General features: G+C 38.2%; 1 protein-coding gene across 1 annotated transcript in view; it reads right to left on the reverse strand.

The window, feature by feature from the left end:
- Positions 1–2,336: 2,336 nt before the first annotated feature.
- Positions 2,337–22,143, reverse strand: part of LOC139135414 (transcriptional regulator ERG-like) — a 35,783-nt gene continuing 15,976 nt past the window's right edge. Inside the window, exons 4-5 of the mRNA XM_070702795.1 lie at positions 21,417–21,795; positions 2,337–3,538 (exon numbers count right to left, since the gene is read on the reverse strand). Of these exons, the coding sequence (XP_070558896.1) occupies positions 3,216–3,538; positions 21,417–21,795 (702 nt within the window). The 3' untranslated portion in view covers positions 2,337–3,215. The remainder of the gene's footprint in view (positions 3,539–21,416; positions 21,796–22,143) is intronic.

The raw sequence follows: 22,143 nt of genomic DNA on the forward strand, positions 1-22,143 counted from the left end.
AGAGAGAGAGAGAGAGAGAGAGAGAGCTAGGTTTAGCCATACCAATCTTGCCTTTAAATCCTTGCCCCCAACCAAGCCTGTTCGCAATATCGTTGATGATTGAAAGAATAAAGATTAGTGATCATGAAAAAATGTTCACTACATTTCGTCCAGTCGTTCCTTGTTGATTACTGAACAACTTCGAAAATAGGAATTGAATCATATTGTAAATCGACATTATCCTTAATATGAGAATGGGAGAAGGGAGAAAATCAACTAAATTTTGCCTGCACACATGTCTTTGTCGCAAACAATTAGGCTTGACAAGACAAAAACTTAAACAGATATTTAACATTTTTCACTCAATTACACCGTACCTATTATTATACTGTCAAGTAATTTTTCAAGAAATGTAAATAATGTAATATTTACAGCTAATAGTATCAATTCGATATTGCCAATGCATCCCCTCAAAACAGCCACTCCTCTATTCTTCAGTGTCACGTATTTACTTTGTGTGATCAATATGTGCAGTGTACGCCTCCGAACCGAAAGATTTATACTGTTACTTAAACAACTAGGGACGAAAGACGTTAGCACTGGAGAAACAAATTACGTAAAATTACCGATAGTTGATACTAAACATGACCGGTATGCTTGTATTAGCTAGATAGGGGAAGTATATTAAAGCCCCAATAGCTGCGAATGTGTAATAAAGCGATCTCAAAAGCTGTCTTTGAATATACCCGCTAAAGACAAAAAAAGTGTATACGCTGTCATAAGTGTCGAAAATGGCATGTAAATACAAACGTTTTTACATCATTTTAGACTTCCCGCCATTTTTAAAAACTTATCATGGTACAGAGAAAATTAGATTGTTGGTCATCGTGCGTTGTGCATTCAAGTAAATGGCATTATGCTTGTTTCCTATTATGATCACGATTTATATCTGCAGGAAATAATGCATTTTTTTCACTTTTCCGTCACGGTGGGGAGCCATTTTATGAGTGCGCCACTCGTTTATTATTTAACCTGTTAAAACGCGTAGACTTGGTACAAATCAGCAAACAGTGATACTTCTATACATATTCTTCACTTAGCACATTTACATGAACCAACTTTAGTTTGAAATAAAAATCATGAAAAATTGCATAAAATTAGCAGCTATTGGAGCTTTAATTGTTATTTTACAAAAACAAGGTGACGAAAGCGTCATTTTCCACAAACTTGGAACGCACTCAACATCTGCAGCACACAAAGTAATTTATTGTAAAAATTACAGAGTCTGAATATCTGTTGCCGTACTTAGGGGAATTCCAACTCTGAGTTTAAATATTGAATTTTGAAAATGTCGCTGATGTTATGTGTCAAGTTAAAAAAGATGCGTGCGACTTTGTTTCAGTTGACAGTAAAGTAAGTAAGCTTTTAATAGTTTGTATGTACGTCAATGTGACATCTGCAGCCATGCATAATGTCGTTTTTACGGCACTACTTTAAAGGATTCTAGTTCTTGGAGAAATAGTCGAACGTTGACGGGGTCACTTCATAAAAGGATGAGTCGCTGAATTTTCAAGTTTCAAAAGTTGAAAGCAAAAAGCGACTGACTCATAATTCACTTGTTGCTATAGATATCTTTTAGTTTTAACTTTGCATTAAGACATTTGTCAAAGACAGAAACATTCAGAATATTTCGTGTTTCAACTTACATGATAGCAAGTTGTGACTCTCAGTCGTGGTTTTGATTGAAAACATTGAGGGCGTTTAATTTTTCCTTCCAGACTGTGAAAACGATAAGATGAACATGGCCATGAGCTGGTTCGAGTTTCTATGAACGAGTGGAAGATGATACGATCAGTCGAACGTGTGGTGGCGCACATTTCTGTTTGCACATTTTCTACTTCTCTACTGTGTGTCCGTTTTGAGCATTCATAATTCAACTTGAAGCCAAAGACCAAGAGAATATGAGGTAAAAAAGTATAAATGGAAAATATTTAATACCTATAAGAGTAAAAAACATTACATATGTAGGATCTCTTTTAATATCCAATTTAGGAAGAAAGTGACGACATATTTTATGTATGTACTGTAAAGGGAGCTATTCTTATAGGCTGTCTGTCTGTCTGTCTCTGTCTGTCTGTCTCTGTCTGTCTGTCTGTCTCTGTCTATATGTATGTATGTATGTATGTATGTATGTATGTATGTATGTATGTATGTATGTATGTATGTATGTATGTATGTATGTATGTATGTATGTATGTATGTATGTATGTATGTATGTACATGTATCTATGTCTGATCTATGTCTGATCTATGTAAGTACGTGTGTGTAATAGATAACGACCTCTTTACAAATCTTTAAAAGTATCATGTCATGTTTGGCAATGAAACAGCCATCGTTCTACATATTTATTTTGCAGTCTGTTTATGCTTCCGAATTGACAATGTCTAAAAAAGAACTATTTTCTGCACCCCGAAGGCGCGGACGGATTCCGAGTATGTGTTAATGATTTCGGGAACAAATCGTTGCACAGGAATTCGACCACTGTGTTCGTGAATCACTTTTCGTAAGCCAGATAAACGACGACAGCAAGAACACTTGCGATGTCATTCCTTTCTAAACGACAATGAAGTGATGGTTTTTTCTACGATAACTGCCATGTTGGAGCTGACACAGACTTATCTGTGGAGCTGATTTATACTTGTCATATCTTGAGTAATTATCTCCCTGGTATAAATGCGAGCGAACGGTTTTATTACTGTATACTGAATTGTTGAAATTAATGCGTGGCATTCAAAAAAGGTAAAAAATATGTAATGAAAAAATGGTAAAATGACGAACACAAAGAATGGCTGCCGTCTTATTTGGTTTCATAAGCTGATGTTAAAATTTTCGCTTTTGATAATAGTGTCTTTATTATTCTCTCCAGTGAAAAAATGACGTATTTTGGTCAGTTGGTTGAAAGACGTTTGACTAAAGAAGAAGTTTGACTAATGAATGTCAAAACTTTCAGCTACGTATATACTTTAACAGGCGAGTAATTCGGTGACGTCATTATGAATGTACGCAAAATTATTTGTTGAAAATAATTAAGCGCACGATTTAGATATATGGTCAATGACCATCTAATCGTTCTCTTTCGGTCTGCAGATATGTTCAATGAATAAAATAACAAAAGCGGAAGATCTTGTACCTTCTAGGCATATACTTCCTGATTTATGGACGTATACTTTTTGAACTATAGCGTTGGTGTCACACCGAATGTTGTTTCTCTGTCATTAAAGATATACTTCGGAAGAAAGACGTAATGGAGTCGCCTTCGATGTTTTCTGATGATCTCTTTCTTGCTGTAATCCCTCAGGGCTCGCGCCATCTTCTGGTAGGTCATCAACTTCCGGTTGCCTTTCTGCTCCCCCCACTTCCGGGCGATGTCTTCTTTCCTGCTGGACTCAAACTTGAAGATGCCGTTTTTCTTGTTCACCCAGGTCAGACAGTCCGACATCTTAGGGTCGTTCAGGTTTTCCAGTAAAAATCTCCACAGGATAGGATGGCATTTCTTGACTAGAACATAAAAAATAATTATCTGAATAAGTAGCTGACTATATCAGTAACTACGTCATTAATAAATAAATAAATAAATAAATAAATAAATAAATAAATAAATAAATCCGTCAGTCAAATTGGCATTAAATGATCATACACAATGCCCGTACACGCCTTCCTTGTAACTTTTACCGTAAAATATCAACTTTGATGCCTCCTAGTAAACGTCGGCATATGCAAGTTAAACATGATCTATTTTAGTTGTTCGGAACTGGCGCTGAAAAAAGCCCACACAAGTTTTGTTATTGACGTGCTGGTACTTAATAATGCTTAGCAACGCCTGGGTTATGTTTGGCTACGGCATGATATTGATGTATGTCATAGTCAATGGATCATTTCGTAACAATAATTGACATGCGGATGAGTATCTTAGTTCACTGTCCGTATACCAAGAATGATTTAAATCTTGCTCCCTACACATGTAAAAAATCATAGAAAGAATGGCAGCCCAGCGCCATGTTGGATAGTTTCGTGACAAGTTGATGTAGGAGTACACATTACAGTACATTGTCAATGTATATAGTCTAATAGAATCTAATCATGAGCATGAGTAATGGTTCCACACGTGGAATATTGTAACAAAATGATCGCCCAGCGGCCACATTGAATTGTATCGCAACATAAGTTGATGTGCATATGTAAATCACAATCATAATTTTACCAAATTTGAATAAAATCGGTTCTTATACATCGAAGTAATGGCTCTGTGAACAATTGTAAGAAAATGATCACCCGACAGCTGAACACAAATTAACGTCCATATGTGTGTTGGAAGAATATTATTCAAATATTGCTTCAGAAATCATCTTGTTTCAGACGACAAAGGGACGCACAGACAGACGAAACCTAGTTATAAGTCCCCGAGCGGCGCGGACCAAACAGTGTTTATACTCTCTCTGAGTGTAACGACCCAGTTTATTGCATGAACAAGCAAAGTTTGTCATCTCTTGACAAAAATACGGGATTTATGCTCTGGTCGTTCCGCGTCACAACAACCCGCATATAAGTCATCATATGCTGGCACCTCTGATTTTTTGCGTCGACTTCGATGTACTCGTCAATGAAACAAACAACATGGTAGCCCGTATACCTCCAACGATCGAAACTTGTTTCTGACTTGGAAAACTCGTGAAAATCAGTCATATTTCAAAGACTTTTTCTAAGTCAAGTGGTTCGTTCGGGTGGCAAGTAGAGCCTCGAAAGGTCGTGTCTAGAAGTCAATATCCTCATAGATTACAGCAATAATAATCCGAACATTGAAAACTGAAGAGTGTAACGCCAGTTTGCATTAAGGGAATTACATGATAATTTTCGGAAACAAGGAACTCAAAGCTGGTCACGTTACCATGGTTTCTGTAAGCATTGCAACAAGGGTAGAACGCGGCCAACTGGATCAAAGTTACAGTGATAGCGCCTTTGAGATTCACTCGATTTTTGTTCTCGAAAAAGAGCGAAACTTTGTCTGAGGTAAATTTCTAGACCTATGCTATCTTCGAAATCATGTATAACTTCACATATGTTGACCGAGGGATCGTCCGGCATTTGCTCCATACACGAACGTGAGCGCCGTGTTCCTCGCTCATGCGACCGACAACCAGAAATGATTTACAACTTGTTTTTCCAAAATGATCAATTGAAAGTAGTTCGAAAGTTTAAACACGGGAAAATCTTTTACTTTTTCGAAAAACAACGAATTCTTGGCTTGTGCATGTGATAAGTATATTATTCCCTAATATTTTTCTTCGTTCAGCGAGGAAAATACTCGTGATGTAATGACCCAGTCACCACTCATCTTCAACTCTCGTAGTGGCAGGGTCATTACGTCACGAATATATTTCTTCGCCGAAATTCGTATTGTCTTGATACTTACTATAAATTACCCAAAATTTTCTCTAATATGGACCATCACAGAATACCCTCCCGTTTCTGTTCTTAATGTCATTATAAAGTTGAAACATGAAAATCTACGCTACGACTGACATGGCTATACATGTTGGTCTTTGCTGGTTATCCGAGAGGAAAGTAAAGACCAGCTTGTAAATTACTTCTGTCGTGTCAACTGATAACATCGCTAGTTTTTATTTGCTTTAAAAGATTTCGCTAGCAGCTCTCGTTTCCTGTGTAACACTCTCCACGGCTGGCTGGAGCATATGTAAATAGTTTAGATATTGTTCTCTCTCCACGGTCCCTCCACAAAAGGGACCGTGTTCTCTCTCCATCTTTATCGAACACGACTCCCACAGTAACTAACAGTCTATGAGGACACACATTGGAGAAATAGTTGAATTATAAAATAATAATTATGGGCTATCTCATCTATCTAATTTTTGGGTCTAATTTACAGGTAGCTATTGCAAATTTATACAATTTTAATGTAACATTTTCACATGAAATTCTATGGTCTATGCGCGCGGCGGAATAAAGTTTCATCCTTCCCATTTCTCTGCAAAATTTTAGGTATATTTGTATGATAAACTGATTATTACCTAATAGCCCACTTCCACTGTGTCATGTCAGCTTTCATGTCATTTTTACTCCATCAAACACTAGACTACGTGTGGTTTCTGACTCAAAATAAACAAACGACACTCATGCTGATATGACACAGGAACAGGTCACTTCGCTCTAAATTTGTAAATGCCCCATAGCGTCTTTGAATATTAAAAATGCATTTATCATTTCTACATCAAAGTTCGAAAAAAATAAAATGTTTCCCGGTTTGGTTTCATTACTGTGATCGACTAGGGAAAACAAGATAAGAATCGCGCCTCTGTCAAAAATGTGTATCTACGTACTCAACATTTAACGGAACCAAAAGTAGCAAGATTAAAGTCAATACAGAGAGGTATGATACAATAGATATATCAAACTTTTGCCGGCATGATGAAGATGTAACCTATTGTCTTTCACTATCTCTATTTAAATTTAGGGGTCATGTAATTTATTGGACCGTGACATAGCTCTTTGTGAACAGAGCACATCATCGCAGCGTCCCTGCCTGGCTTTAATTTGTCTGTCCAAGCAAAATGCAGGGAATAAGCTGGTAGACTTTTGGAGCACGGTGCTTGCGTTGGGGATAGGGACTGGACAAAAATTACAGGGAGGGGGCCTGTTTTTTCAAAGTGACGCTGCGCGAATTATAGTGACCTTTCGAAATTGACCCTCCCCAATTTTCATGCGCAAAAAAAAAGAATTAACAGTGAATCTTGCCTTGCTTGTCACAGTCCATATTAATCATATCTCAATTGGCGCATAATTACAATGTGACCTTTGAATTTTCAAAGAATATATTAACCTTGACAAACAAAGAAATTGCATTTCACAATAAAAAATTATATCAACTACTTATGCCACAATTTGCTATTCAAAATCTAAAGGACAATAGCTGGAATGTTTCATTCCAGCTTTTGGCCATACAAATTTTGACGTGGGCACTATCCGGTCTAGGCCCCGAGAACCGGATAGTGCCCACGTCTATGAATATTCAGCGTGAACGAGGGCGATAAAACTACAAAGAATGCTTCGGATAAGGCTGGCAGAAACGCAAACAAATTATCCCCACTCTATCCCAAATTCTACACTTGGCTCTTCTAAGTATTTCTCTGCACTCCCACCTGACAAGTCCATAACAACTAGATTTTCGGTAGTTTCACCTAACGATGGTCCATTGTGTCATTTGAGTCGAACGCATACTAGCAAACCATCAAAAGTGCATGTTATGTTGTAAAATATGTAAGTCACCATGTTTATGGTCGCAAATGAAAATGAATGCGTTGAGACATACGATAATTTTGAGTATTTAACACCCCCTCTAAAGTCCCTTAAATCTACGGCTATACGTGAACGCGGTCGCTGTCATCCGCTCTAAGCTGACAGTAGCATCGTGGCATTACTCGTCATCGACGACTGTTATGGTTGCGATCAAGTCGATCGGTACGACATGTGTCAATGGTCCTGTTCATGATCAGGCTACTTGAATGACTATAAAACTGATGTTTTCTCCGTTATTATGGACAAGTGTCCTGCATACACAGGGGCAGAACATTCCGGTCAATGGGATAAACACCCAAACAAAAATTGACGTACTTCACCTGTTTGTAAGCGCAAGCGTTCAAGATTTGCTCCGCCCGTACACCGGCTGCGGCAACTCTCTCCCAAACCCTATACGTAGCGTGCGGTTATAAACGGGTTTTTCTTTTTTTATCTAATGTAGGTATAATATATCCATGTAAGATATTGATGTGGTCCAATTATGATATATTGTAGTCTAATTTTGATATGCTGACTTATTAATTATGTTAACAGACACAAAAAATGCTCACATACCCCTCACATGCCGGCTAACCCGTGTAACGCCGGGAACACACTGAGGCTGTACCCAACTCACGGCTAACATTGCCGGCGAACTTCAAGTACGTCGCGATTGACAGTGGCACAGCTGTAGCAGTGCCCATCAGGCTCATTCTGCCTCTTCAGGCGAGGGAAACTATCCACAACCCTTCTAGCATTTTTTCCTAGTTTGTGGCTTATTTTTGATGTTAGGGTATTTTTGCTGCTTGCACAGAAAAGTTTAATCGATAAAAGAGAATGCCAAAAAATGCAAATAGATTTTCCTCAAATAGGCCTAAACCCAAGACGGTCACAGTAGTACAATATTATAAACCAGTCTTGTTTATATGCGGGGCAGCGTATATACTAATGTTTTTGATTTCATCTGTCCGTTCAAGTGACGAAGTTTCTCTTACATGTAAAACTAAACGAACAAGACTCAAATTTTATAAGGATCATTCTTTCTTGTATGTCGCTGTAGCAGCAGCCATTCCTCTCGTACGTGCGAAGGAAAAAACAATGACTCTTTTTGTCGTTGCACGACTCAGGGTTTTTCCGTTGCAACCCCTATTCGCCTGGGGGAAAACAAAGAGAGCTACGACTTCACGTATGAAGGCCTCTGCTTCCTTGTGGAATAGATTTTCTAGACATATTCGTTCAGTATCAAGTAGTGAAGTTTTCAAATCTTGACTAAAGACCTGCTTCTTTGAGAAAGAAAACTTATGGTCATGCGACACGTGTAAATAGCTAGTGAAAATTTTCCGATGGACACTGCTACGAATATCATATACCATTCAGCCTGCCCATTAACCCATGGAGGTAGTACCTCCATGATGAAACATTGGTTTTCTTTTCTTTTTTCTCTCTCAGTATTTTGTCACTGACTGCGCCACAGTCCTTCCACCCACGTACGTATAGAGGTACCGTGCTTGGGAGGACATTGCGACATTGCACTTTAATTTTATATGATATCCGATATTTACGGCCACTAGACTAATACAATATATAAGTTAGATTGACCTAGCTAGATCTAAAAAGGGCTGAAATCTCGATCTGATATATATCGGATATTTACTTGCGATTTAAAAGAATCTAGTATCGTGTAGTATCGAAGCTAGAGTCAGTCCTTGGAAGTCGGGTTTGGCCAGAACTGTGAGGTGTGAAATCTGCGATATATATCATCGGATATTTACTTGCGATTTGACAGAATCTAGTCTCGTCTATCGAAGCTATAGAGTCAGTCCTTGGAAGTCGGGTTTGACCAGAACTGTGAGGTGTTGAAATCTCCGATATAGGCCTATATCGGCTATTTACTTGCGATTTGACAGAATCTAGTCTCGTCTAGTATCGAAGCTAGAGTCAGTCCTTGAAAGTCGGGTTTGGCCAGAACTGTGAGGTGTTGAAATCTCCGATATATATCGGATATTTATTTGCGATTTGACAGAATCTAGTCTCGTCTAGTATCGAAGCTATAGAGTCAGTCCTTGGAAGTCTGGTTTGACCAGAACTGTGAGGTGGTGAAATCTCCGATATAGGCCTATATCGGCTATTTACTTGCGATTTGACAGAATCTAGTCTCGCTTATTCGTAATATACTATGCGAGTAACCGGAAGTGTACCCTTCTTTCATGGGCGCCGCCATTTTTTTTTGAGTACTCTTAAATTAACAAATACGAAACAAATTACTATTATATAACATGCCTTTTATAAATATACCTCACTTATTAGCCAGTAAATGTTATTATGCACCTTGTCGCTGATACAAAATATCGTTAATATAGATAAAGGGAGAAAACTGTCGTGCATATGAACGGGGCATCGCAAAGAATGCTGGGATTGAATTATAGAAGAGCGCCCCCCTGTGTCAATAATTTGATTCAAAAATTGCCAGTTTTTAGACGGAACGCTATAGTTTTCAGCTTGCAAGTGGAAGGTGGGCAGTGCGGTTATGATTGCAATAATAATGATTGCATAATACGTCCCTTGTTTAACACAATAGGCTGTTATCATTGTAAAAATTGCCAATTTCTGTCCAAAATTTTTACACGCTACAGCAAATCTATACCTGCCCTGCTGCAGGGTTTGACGTCGTGTACGTACGTGAACTGCTTTCATCAGAGGGAAACTGGGCATAGTTGTAATATAAACGTTTATGAAGTAACAATTACAGTTTATCATGAATCAATACAAATAACATTGCCAATCTTAACCCCTGGCGCGACACCAAGGGCTGAGCCCTATATAATATTAGATAAACTGACGCTGTGAAATCGTCATTAGTATGCGTATAGAGAACCCTGGATAATAATTTAACAGGAAATAAACTTCATCTGTTCTGCATTATTTCTGTCGGATTTCCATTCCCGACAATATTAGAGTCCCCAAATCGCCGATAAAAATCGGAGATTTCACAGATCCGGCGTGCCGAGGCCCAAAGGAAAGTCATTCTAGTATCGTCTAGTATCGATATTAGAGTCCCCAAATCGCCGAAAAATATCGGGTAAATATCGAAGATTTCACAGATCTGGCGTGCAGAGGCACGGGGGAAGTTATTCTAGTATCGTCCAGTATCGAAATTTGTGGCGAGGGGAAATTCGGCTTTGTGTGACGGATGGATAGACAAGCAGACATGATGTGTTCTGTAATTCTGCTGCAACACACGTCACTTTATTCCGTGGTTCTCATAGGCCTATAGGCCTACACCAAAGTTAAATGTCAAAGTTGGCATAAAATTAACAACGGAAAGGTCAGATTTGCATATTATGGCTTCAGTAAACTAACAAATAAACTAGGCCTAATAGATAAACTGATGCTGTGAAATCGCCATCAGTATGCGTATAGAGAACCCTGGATAATAATTTAACAGGAAATAAACTACATCTGTTTTGCATTAGGCCCTATTTCTGTCGGATTTCCATTCCCGACAATATTAGAGTCCCCAAATCGCCGATAAATATCAAGTCTGAAGTTGTACAAAAAGTGGCGTCCAGGACCCGATAAACAAGAGGTTTTACTTACAGTGGGGGTGTCCTTGATAAATTGAACAGCGTTTCTGTCCAATCACTGGCCATGCTTGGTTCAGGCGTCAAATTTAAAATTCATTATATTCAGTGCGTACATATTGACACACACGCTTACTAACTCTTTAAGTTGGCATTAGCTCTAGCAGAAATTCGTATGGCAAAAAGTTTTCATGAAGAATCGCGCCTGTGTCAAAAAATGTGTGTCTATACGTGTACGACATTTAAAGGCGGAGCCTCCCTTTAAAAGGACGCCAAGGTATGGCGGCGTTCACTGTGTAAGTGGACACCAAACAGGCAACACGCGGGCACATGCTCCAGAAAATGTCACTTTTTAGTTTTCCCCGGCCGCAAAAACACAGACAGACTGCCAAGCTGTCAGCGTGATGTTGCTGCCAATCGAACTCTGTGGTTAATACCGACCGTCAATCAAAAGCTTGCATAAACTCTGTTTGCAGGATTAGCAAAATGTGACAAAAGGTTGAGATCAGTTTGTGTAATTAATGTTATAGAAATCAAACATCATACTGGCCATGTGTTTGACTGGGAGGAGAACTCCACTAATGCGAGAACCTGGGATTGAAAAGTGCGGCTTTAACGGAACCAAAAGTAGCAAGATTAAATTCAATACAGAAAGGTATGATGCAATAGATATACCAGACTCGCCGGAATGATGAAGATGTAGCCTATTGTCTTCCGCTATCTCGCTTTAAAATCAGGGGCCATGTAATTTATTGGACCGTGACATAGCTCTTTGTGAACAGAGCACATCATCGCAGCGTCAATGCCTGGCTTTAATTTGTCTGTCCAAGCAATCCAGGGAATAAGCTGGTAGACTTTTGGAGCACGGTGCTTGCGTTTGGGATAGGGACTGGGCAAAAATTACAGGGAGGGGGGGCCGGTTTTTTTTCAAAGTGACGCAGCGCGAATTATAGTGACCTTTCGAAAATTGACCCTCTCCAATTTCCATGCTCAAAAAACAAACCAAGAATTAACAGTGAATCTTGCCTTGCTTTCACAGTCAATATTAATCATATCTCAATTGGCCATAATTACAATGTGACCTTTGAATTTTCAAAGAATATTTGAACCTTGATAAACAAAGAAATTTCATTTCACAATAAAAAATTATATCAACTACTTATGCCACAATTTGCTATTCAAAATCTAAAGGACAATAGCTGGAATGTTTCATTACAGCTTTTGGCCATACAATTTTGACGTGGGCACTATCCCACAGTACAATAAACTACCCACAATTCTCTTTGATTTGTATCCATGAAGGTTACTTTTCTAAAAACTTTTTCAGTTGTGCATGTAAGCAATAATGTTCAGCATCAGAATAATTGTTAAATAATATCCTGTAAAAGTACGTTTAGAAATTTTAGCAGAAGTTTCAAAATAACCATTGAACAACCATGGAAGTCATGTTCTGTAGGTACTACAAATGCCATACTTTTAAGGCAGCAAGTTATGACAAGCTGAAGGGGTCACTGTCTGAGAAAACTTAGAATGCAAATTTCTTTTGTCATTTCCTTTGGAGAAAAATCAATATCCTTTTGTGGTTTCAAAAAACAGGTGCAACTGGTCTCCCTACTTTCCATCACATTATTCTGTTTGGCTGAAGACACAATCAGGGGAAATTTTTCTCTCTAAATCTTGCATTATTTTCCAAGTCATTTAAAATGAGAATTGAGAAGAATGGTGTCCTTAAAAGTATGGTTTCAGAAATTTTACAGCTGGTCAATGAATTTGTCTACACATGGGAGACCTGGTAGACTTCTCTGGGGAATCTCTGAGGATACAAATCACAATGAATTATGGGAAATTTACAGTACTGTGATATCCGGTCTAGGCCCCGAGAACCGGATAGTGCCCACGTCTATGAATATTCAGCGTGAACGAGGGCGATAAAACTACAAAGAATGCTTCGGATAAGGCTGACAGGAACGCAAACAAATTATCCCCACTCTATCCCAAATTCTACACTTGGCTCTTGTAAGTGTTTCTCTGCACTCCCACCTGGTCAGTCCACAACGACTGGATTTTCGAGATTTTCCGTAGTTCAGAACGGCGACACCAAACGATGTTTCCATTGTCCAATGAGTTGAAATGGATACTAGCGAACTATTAAAAGTGCATGTCATGTTGTAAAATAACAAAGTCACCATTTTTGGTTGAAAATGAAAAGAAATGCGTTGCGACACACGATAATTTCGAGTATTTAAGCCCCACAGTCCCTCAAACCACGGCCATACATGAACGCGCTCGCGTATGTCCGTACATTCTAAGCTGACATTGTGGGTATGCATTACACGTCAGCGACGAGTGCTACGCTTGCGATCGTGTCGATCGGTATAGACGGTATGACATGTATCAATGGTCCAGTTCAAGTGACTTGAATGACTACAAAACTGATGTTTTCTCCGTTGTTATGGACAAGGGTCCGGCATTCACAGGTGCAGAACATTTCGGCCAATGGGACATAACACTAAAACAAAAACTGACCAACTTTGCCTGTTTGTAAGCGCTAGCGTTCCCGGGGACAAGGATTCACTCCGCCCGTACCCCGGCCTGTACCTCTATCCCAGCTTTGTACTTAGCCGTTTTTATTTATTTGTTTTTATCCTTTATGTAAGCCTAGAGTAAGGTCAGTCGTCCAATTTTGATATATTGAAGTCTAATTTTGATATGCTGACTTATTCACAGACAAACAGAAAAAATGCTTACATGCCGGCTAGCCCGTGTAACGCCGGGAACACACGGAGGCTGTACGCAACTCACGGCTAACATTGCCGGCCAACTTCAAGAATCATGTCTCAATTTTCTCCAATCTCCTCCAATTTTCCCCGTTGCAATCCAAATTCGACCGGAAAACGAGAGCTTCGACTGCACAGCTGAATGCTGCTGCTTCCTTGTGGAATAGACTTTCTAGTCATATTCGTTCAGCATTAAGTACTGAAGTTTTAATATCTTAAAGACCTGATTCTTTGAGAAAGCATAGTCATGCGACACTGTGTAAACCGCCAGTGAAATTTTCTTTATGCTTTATCTATAGAAAACTTAGGTGATTGTGTTTACGTGTGAACATAGCGTTTAGGACTCGATAAACAAAATGTTACACTTGGTGGGGGTGTTCGTGATAAGTGGAACGGCGTTTCTGTCCAATCACTGGCCATGCTTGGTTTAGGCGCCAAATTTAAAAATCATTGTTATCAGTTAGCACATATTGACACACACGCACTAACTCATTAAGATGGCAAACGCTCTTGCAGAAATTTGTATGGCAAAAAGCTGTGATGTTACTTTAATTTATAGTAATGATTGGCCTGTAATGTACAGAATGAACTATCACTGTTTGTCAAGAAACTTATTACAGCATAAAAGTCAATATATAACAAAATATACATATAAATGCGCAGACAAAGCAAGTTTTGCAGGGAGAAAATATTTAATAGTTTTCCTATAGACTGCCATGAATATTTTCAAGTGAAATTCCAACTTAATATCTTATTTGCTGTTCACACTTTCGTTTTCTGATCAGATACATTTACATCAATTGTAAAACATTTAGGACAACACTGAGTTAGCTAGTTTTGTATTATAAAAATACATTCATCGTTTTCTCATAGACTGTCATGTATAGTTAGTACTTTCGGTGAAAATCAAATTTATTTTACACATAGCATGCACTTGAAGTCACCCCATTATAACCAAGCACATTTCTATCAATTATCAAATGTTTATAAAATTACAGATATTGTTTGTTTTGTATTGTAAAAGTATTAATCGCTTTATCATAGACTGCCACATATAGTTAATCATTTTCGGTGAAATCCAACCGCGAAAAATACTAGCCAACGGTTCCCGACCCCCTGTAATTTCTGTCCAGTCCCTTAGCGTCGTACAGTTCGCATATAAAACTGTGGTAATGCTCAGAACTCACATCTAAAAGGAACTGTATATTCCTCGCGACTCACTATGAAAACAAGATTATACTCAGGCCTGCGGTCCCTACATATAAGTACAAACGCTGTTTAGCTATAGTCGCCTCACAAAGCTGACTATACACTGTCCTATTGTAGTTACGTCGAGTAACCGATCATAAAAACGTACGTGTGCAATGCGTCTCATTAGTCTGAACTCTCAATCGAATAGTACACCTCCCTAATACCTGTCTGTCTGTATCCATATACGTAAGTCATTATGTCCTTGACTGGGAAAGGTCACTATTGTGTAGCTGCAGTTTTCCGCGGTATCTAGAGACAATTACAATGACAAAAGGGCGAGTAAAATGTGACAGAATATCATGCAAATGTAGAGGCTGCATTCGGCGTTTCGCGCGATGCGGCTCTGAACTCTCACCTTTTTGCAGAAAAAAACAAACAAACAAGTAACAAACAAACAAATGACGGCTTCGAGCGGTTTTGCAATGAGGAAATCTGTCTTATTATACATCACCACTGCCTTTCCTTTAAATTTATAAACTGTATCAATTCCACAATTGCAAAACGAGTACAGTTTTTTTGCACGTGCATCCAGTTTTAGATACGATTCAAAAAATGCTGTAAAGTAGAACTTAGTTCAGATAGAGAAGTTTGTATGGATCTTCTACCGATGTCACTGAGAATGCCTGATAGGCACTGTGTTGGACAATATAATTATGGTAAGCTGTCAAGCAAGCATTTTGCTATCACGCTAATTCACCAAGGAAAATTAGAAGACAAAATCACCTTCGTTGCAGTACGTCGAAGTATGACAAATGGATTGCCAAGTTCACTTGGCCATCGATAAGCTTACTGGTGTAACTCACTTTTTCAACAAACTAAGTCAGAGGGGAATAAGGTTTTAAAAGCCCTTAACTCTGTAATTCAATTTATTTTTAGTTAATGGTTTTATAGGGAAAAGGTAATGTCATAGATATATAAAATACATAAATGAAAGTTATAATTATGTAATCAGTTTTTAAATTACGTAATTTGAAAACAAATTGGAGTTACGTTCGTCTTGCACTAGCATTTTGAGCAAAAAGGGAAGGACCTCATCCAGTGTGCAAAACTCACCCAAAATCTCTACTGACCAAGCGTGCCAGCGTCTTTTAAAAATAGCGTCAATGACACTGTAGCTCCCATCCTGGACTATTTAGTGTTTGTTCTCTGGTCAGATATTTGAACATGTGTGAAAGGGATAAAGTGCATGAAGTGAAAATACTTAAATGAAATGTACTGGAGATAGTGAAATATGTTTAATGTAATTATTCAGAATATAAAATGGAAAAATACAGAATTAGATATATCGAATACTGTGATACAACCCATTAACTCAACAAGTCATTTACAATGACATAGTCCCCACTTGTAATAGGAGTATTAGTCTTGATGGGGCAGGAAAATGTGGTCATTAAGAAGTATCACTGGAGAGTTATATGTTGAGATCTATGGGTACATAGGTCTATGTCGTTGTTCCCAATTTGAAACACATGAGGCATGTCTAAGTTATGGTTCTAAATCGGGAAAAAAGATCAGACCTCTAGCAGTATTGGCCAGCCAAGAAATACATATGCGCATTATAAATGAGGTACAAGATGTGACATCTTAAGGTCTAATATCCTATCAAAATTGGAGGGTATAGAACTTGTGGTTACTGAAATATGCATATATATGTATAATCAAGGTCAAAGGTCATCGAGGTCACATGACATTTTGAAAAAAAAAAAATTATATTGCTAATTAATCCCTATATGCCAAAAAGTCAGATCTCTAGCTCTATTCGCTTGCCCAGAATTAGATGTGTACATAATTAATGAGGTAAAGCGTGTGTTGTCATAAGGTCTCCCATCCTACTAGCACTTAGGACATAGCACTTGTGGTTACTTATTTATTGACATAAACATATATTTTAGGTAAAAGGTCATCGAGGTCACATGACATTTGGTCAAAAAATTTCTCTCCTATAGTTATCCCTATATACCAAAAATCAGACATCCAGCTCTATTGGCTCGCTCAGAATGAGATATGCGCATAATTATTGAGGTACAGTATGTGGCGTCATAAGGTGTCCAATCATACCAAACATGAAGGCTGTAGCACTTGTGGTTACCGAGTTATGGAAAAATATGTATATTTGAGGTCAAAGGTCACGTGACATTTGTCAAAAAATTGTTTTGCTAAGTTATCCCTATATACCAAAAATCAGACCTCTAGCTCTATTGGCTCGCTCAAAATTAGATATGTACATAATTAATGAGGTACAATATGTGGCGTCATAAGCTGTCCCATCATACCATACATGAAGGGTGTAACACTTGTGGTTACTGAGTTATGGACAAATATGTATATTTGAGGTCAAAGGTCACCGAGGTCACATGACATTTTGTCAAAAAAATTGTATTGCTAAGTTATCCCTATATACCAAAAATCAGACCTCTAGCTCTATTGGCTTGCTGAAAATTAGATATGCGCATAATTAATGAGGTCCAATATGTGGCGTCATAAGGTGTCCCATCATACCATACATGAAGGCTGTAGCACTTGTGGTTACTGAGTTATGGACAAATATGTATATTTGAGGTCAAAGGTCACCGAGGTCACGTGACATTTTGTCAAAAAAATTGTTTTGCTAAGTTATCCCTATATACCAAAAATCAGACCTCTAGCTCTATTGGCTCGCTCAAAATTAGATATGCGCATAATTAATGAGGTCCAATATGTTGCATCATAAGGTGTCCCATCATACCATGCATGAAGGCTGTAGCACTTGTGATTACTGTGTTATGGACAAATATGTATATTTGAGGTCAAAGGTCACCGAGGTCACGTGACATTTTGTTAAAAAAAAATTGTTTTGCTAAGTTATCCCTATATACCAAAAATCAGACCTCTAGCTCTATTGGCTTGCTCAAAATTAGATATGCGCATAATTAATGAGGTACAATATGTGGCGTCATAAGGTGTCCCATCATACCATATATGAAGGGTGTAGCACTTGTGGTTACTGAGTTATGGACAAATATGTATATTTGAGATCAAAGGTCATCAAGGTCACATGACATTTTGTCAAAATATCCGAGATATCTGCGTGAACGGATGGACTCACGGATGGACGAACAGACGGACATGACCCAATCTATAAGCTCACTGGACTTCATCCGTGGGGACTAAAAAATTGTGTCACTGCATCCTTTTTGCAATATGAATACGATGAGAAACTAAATTTTTATTTTTCGTGGCCTTATACATGGGAGTCTATGGAGATCTGCCTTATACATGGGAGTCTATGGACGTGTAAACTAAAAATATGCAAATTTCACCACGATTTGCCCAAATTTTGGAAAGGTCACTCCTATGCACTTCCATACCAAGTTTCAAATCAATCGGACTTGTGGTTTCAGAGCAGGAGATTTTTTGACCAAAAATGGGAGAAAATTACAAAAAAATTCATGAAAAATAGCAAGTCCAAGATACTGACCCAAGATGTGCACAATCATTTCATGTCAGCCCAAAGTACATACATGCTAATTTTTCATGTAATCTGCTCAGTGGTTATTGAGTTTTTTCAATTTTGACTGTTTTTACATTTTTTCACTTAATTTGCATATTTTTGGCAATGACAACTTCATTTGAACAAAATCTCATCTACAGCCCATCATCCATGTACACACCAAATATCAAGATGAAATGTACAGCGGTTTTGGAGTTTTTGATGTTGACATACAGACATACAGACATACAGACATACATACATACAGACATTTCCCTAGCCTATAAGAATAGCATCCATATCCATATATACATATGGCTATGGGAGCTAAAAATCACTGACCAAGGAGGAAATTAACTGGTTCGTCAAATCCAAATATGGTGCAGATTTTACTCGCTTTCAGTATAGGGGCCAAAAACATGTGATCGAAAAAATAAAAGGACACCACTTCAAAATCCTAGCACCAAACTGTTTTTTTATGCCTTTTAATTCTTTTAGAGCAAAGCAAATGAAGATGACTATCAAAACCAAAAGTTTGGGCAACTGACCTCAGTGCCAAAAACATATGAAATCAGTGAAACATATAAAACGTTTTTATTTCCCAACACAGCCTCTCACAACAAGTAGTTCTAACACTGAGAAAACGAGCACAAGCTTGGGCGTGAAATATGTGCCGACACAGAAATGCTAAGCGTCCAGAACTCTGATCAGGCCGGGGATGGGTAAGTTTTGGCAGCACAAACACCGGATCACACGCAAATGGAGTCAATACAACAGTTGACTCTTTCAAAAACAATTCTGGCTTCTCCTCTTTGAGGGACTCATGTCAAATTCAAGGAAGGGAATACAAAAAATTAGGGCAACTGATGGAGAAAATAAACGCTGAAGTGTTGAAAACCACGTTAAAAGACGAATCACAAATTTTAAATATAAGCGTAAGCTTTACAGATTACTGAGGCAATTGGCGATCAAGGTCAAATCACAATAAAGACGCGACTTGTCACAACTTTCACAACTTTTCACGACTTTTGTGTAAATATTGGACATTTAACGTCAAAAACATATTCTGTCATACATAACAATTTATATGTCGGATCTAATATCGATACTAGACGATAGAATGCCGATATTTTACCTCAGGCTGACACATATCGGCGACTTTGCACTCTTATAATAATCGATACTAGACAATATCTAGAACGACTTGCCTTGCGTCTCGACACGCCGGATCTCTGAAATCACAGATATTTACTCGATATTTATCGGCGATTGGGACTCTAATATCGACACTAGAATGACTTGCCTTGTGTCTCGGGCACGTCTGGTCTATGTAAAATCACCTATGTTTATCGGCGATTTTGGGACAAATGTCCAATATATATGTCGGAGATTTTGCCACCTCACAGATCTTGCCAAGCCCGACTTCCTCAATCCGGCTCTAACTTCGATACTAGACGATACTATACTTGTGAAATCGCGAGCAAATAATCAAAGTATATCTGGGAGATACTACCTTACAGACCTATCCCCTTGATCTGGCCAAGCCCGACTTCTGTAGTCCGACTCTAACTTAAATTATGCGATACTAGACTTATCTGAAACGGTAGGTAAATATCCTATATCGGAGATTTCACCACCTGACATACCTGACCAACCTCGATACTGTGTTGTCCAGTATCTGTAAATATCCGATATCATATAAAAGTGCAATGTTGCCGTGTCCTCGAAATCCAGTTTACCTCGCCTTGACACATGCGACACGGTCGATACGCTAAAAAATGACTCTTATGACCACAACGAGATCTCAAACCTAACACATGCTTAACAAATGGGGAGCATATTGAATAGCGACACTACTCTCGCGAGAAAACGTGAGGTAAGGTCTTTCGCTTTGATGCAGTACCAATTGGTCTGTTCACTTTTTATTTGCGAATTTCACGTTTTGCAAATCTCTTGAAAGAATAAATCTCGTGTCTTTGAATAATTTTGTCAAGTATTTAGCTTAGCAAAACATTCTGGTAAACTTTTGTACATATAGGGAAAGTTACTGGCCCGCATCTTTAGGAACAGCAGGACATCTTTCAAGAGTTACTGGTCCGGCATGAAAACTGCTGGACTTGGGCCATCGGGTTAGCGTGGATTTCGCATGTTGACTTTATCATGAGTTACGCACTTTATAGGGCGTAATTACGTTACTTCCTTAATGCACAAGTCGATTTTTTGTTTTGACGAAATATTCATGAATAGCTTCCCAATTAGAAAATGTTTTTACATTTTGATGTTTTTACCTGTTGCCCTTGCAAAACAGGCGTAAGTATTAATATACGTACTTAGTGCACTGACTTCGTTGTGTAAAAGGGGCGTAACTCAAGTTACGTTCCCATGACAATATGAGTCATAGTAACCTTTTTTACTCAATATTTCCGCAAAAGATGCATTTAACATATTTCTTGAGCACAAAAATATAAAGAAACTCAATTTTAACCAAAACATGGGTTACGCCATTCTTGCATTAGGCCATCGCTTTGGGAAATTCCTCGGAACAAGCTCCTCTACACATTGGAGAAATGCTAAAATTATCAAGTTTGTCTGACACAGCAAGAGATGGCGCAAATGATTACATTGTAATAGCCTTATGATACAGGGAACGAAAGATAACAGGCATTAGCCGACGAATGAACAATTCTCAAGAATTTTTAACGGAAGAACATGAAATTTTATCCCGCGACATGCATAAATATGGAAATTTTCGTGTAAATAGTTACATTCATAAACCATGTACATCAGTCGTCGAAACTGCTGTTAAACTGCGCTCCATAACCTCTCAGAAGTTTTATGTTTGACCATAAGGTACTATAACTTTCTGAAAATCGAGCAAAACGACACGTCTGTTTGATTTGATGGCTATATAAAGCTTACATTGAGTTGTAAACAAAGTTGGCAGGATAATGATATTTTACGATTCTAAACTTCAGAGCGAGATTTTGACTCTTTCAACGTAAGCTTACCTTTTGGTTTGTCAAACTGCTTCGGCTTTGGGGGTCGACCACGTTTCCTTACGGGCGGTTCCGTCACTGTAGATTTTTGGTAATGTGTCTGGTTGCAGCTTTCACTTTGCCTCTGCTGGTTACTTCCGGATACCGTTGGTGGCGATTCGTCAATTCTGTTGTCGGCTGCCATCTTGAAATCGTTCACTATGCTGTCGTTACAGTGAGACATTTTACCATACTGCGACATTGAGTGTACCGGTCTGGTGTCTTCAACTTGCAAAAGGTTTTCGTAAAGATACTCACTTATGTCGCTGAAGTCGTTGAAGTAGCTCTGCTCATTGTTGTTATTCACGAAAAGTTTTGACTGAGTACAAAAATCTCCCGATGTTGTAAACACCTAGATAAGGAAAAAAATCGAATAAACATCAAATACTGTTATAATGAATCTATTTTATAGCTAAAGGGTTATATCAAGCACTTTGGTATTCTTGTATTAAGCGGTTGATTTCCTTGGCGGTTAGTTTTCAATTGAAATGCACAATTTCGAAGTTTAATGAATGTATGTATTAATAAATGTATGAATGGATGAGCGAATAGGCCTAATGAATGAATGAATGAACCATAATTTGGAGGAATGAAGAACAAACGTCCAAACAAATCAGTGAACAAATAAAAAAAACAGTAGGCGAACGAAACATTATACTGTCACATAGATATGCAGTAAATAAACAGATAACTAAATAAA

This window comes from Ptychodera flava, chromosome 1 (genome assembly GCF_041260155.1).
Source record: "Ptychodera flava strain L36383 chromosome 1, AS_Pfla_20210202, whole genome shotgun sequence".
Lineage (NCBI taxonomy): Eukaryota > Metazoa > Hemichordata > Enteropneusta > Ptychoderidae > Ptychodera > Ptychodera flava.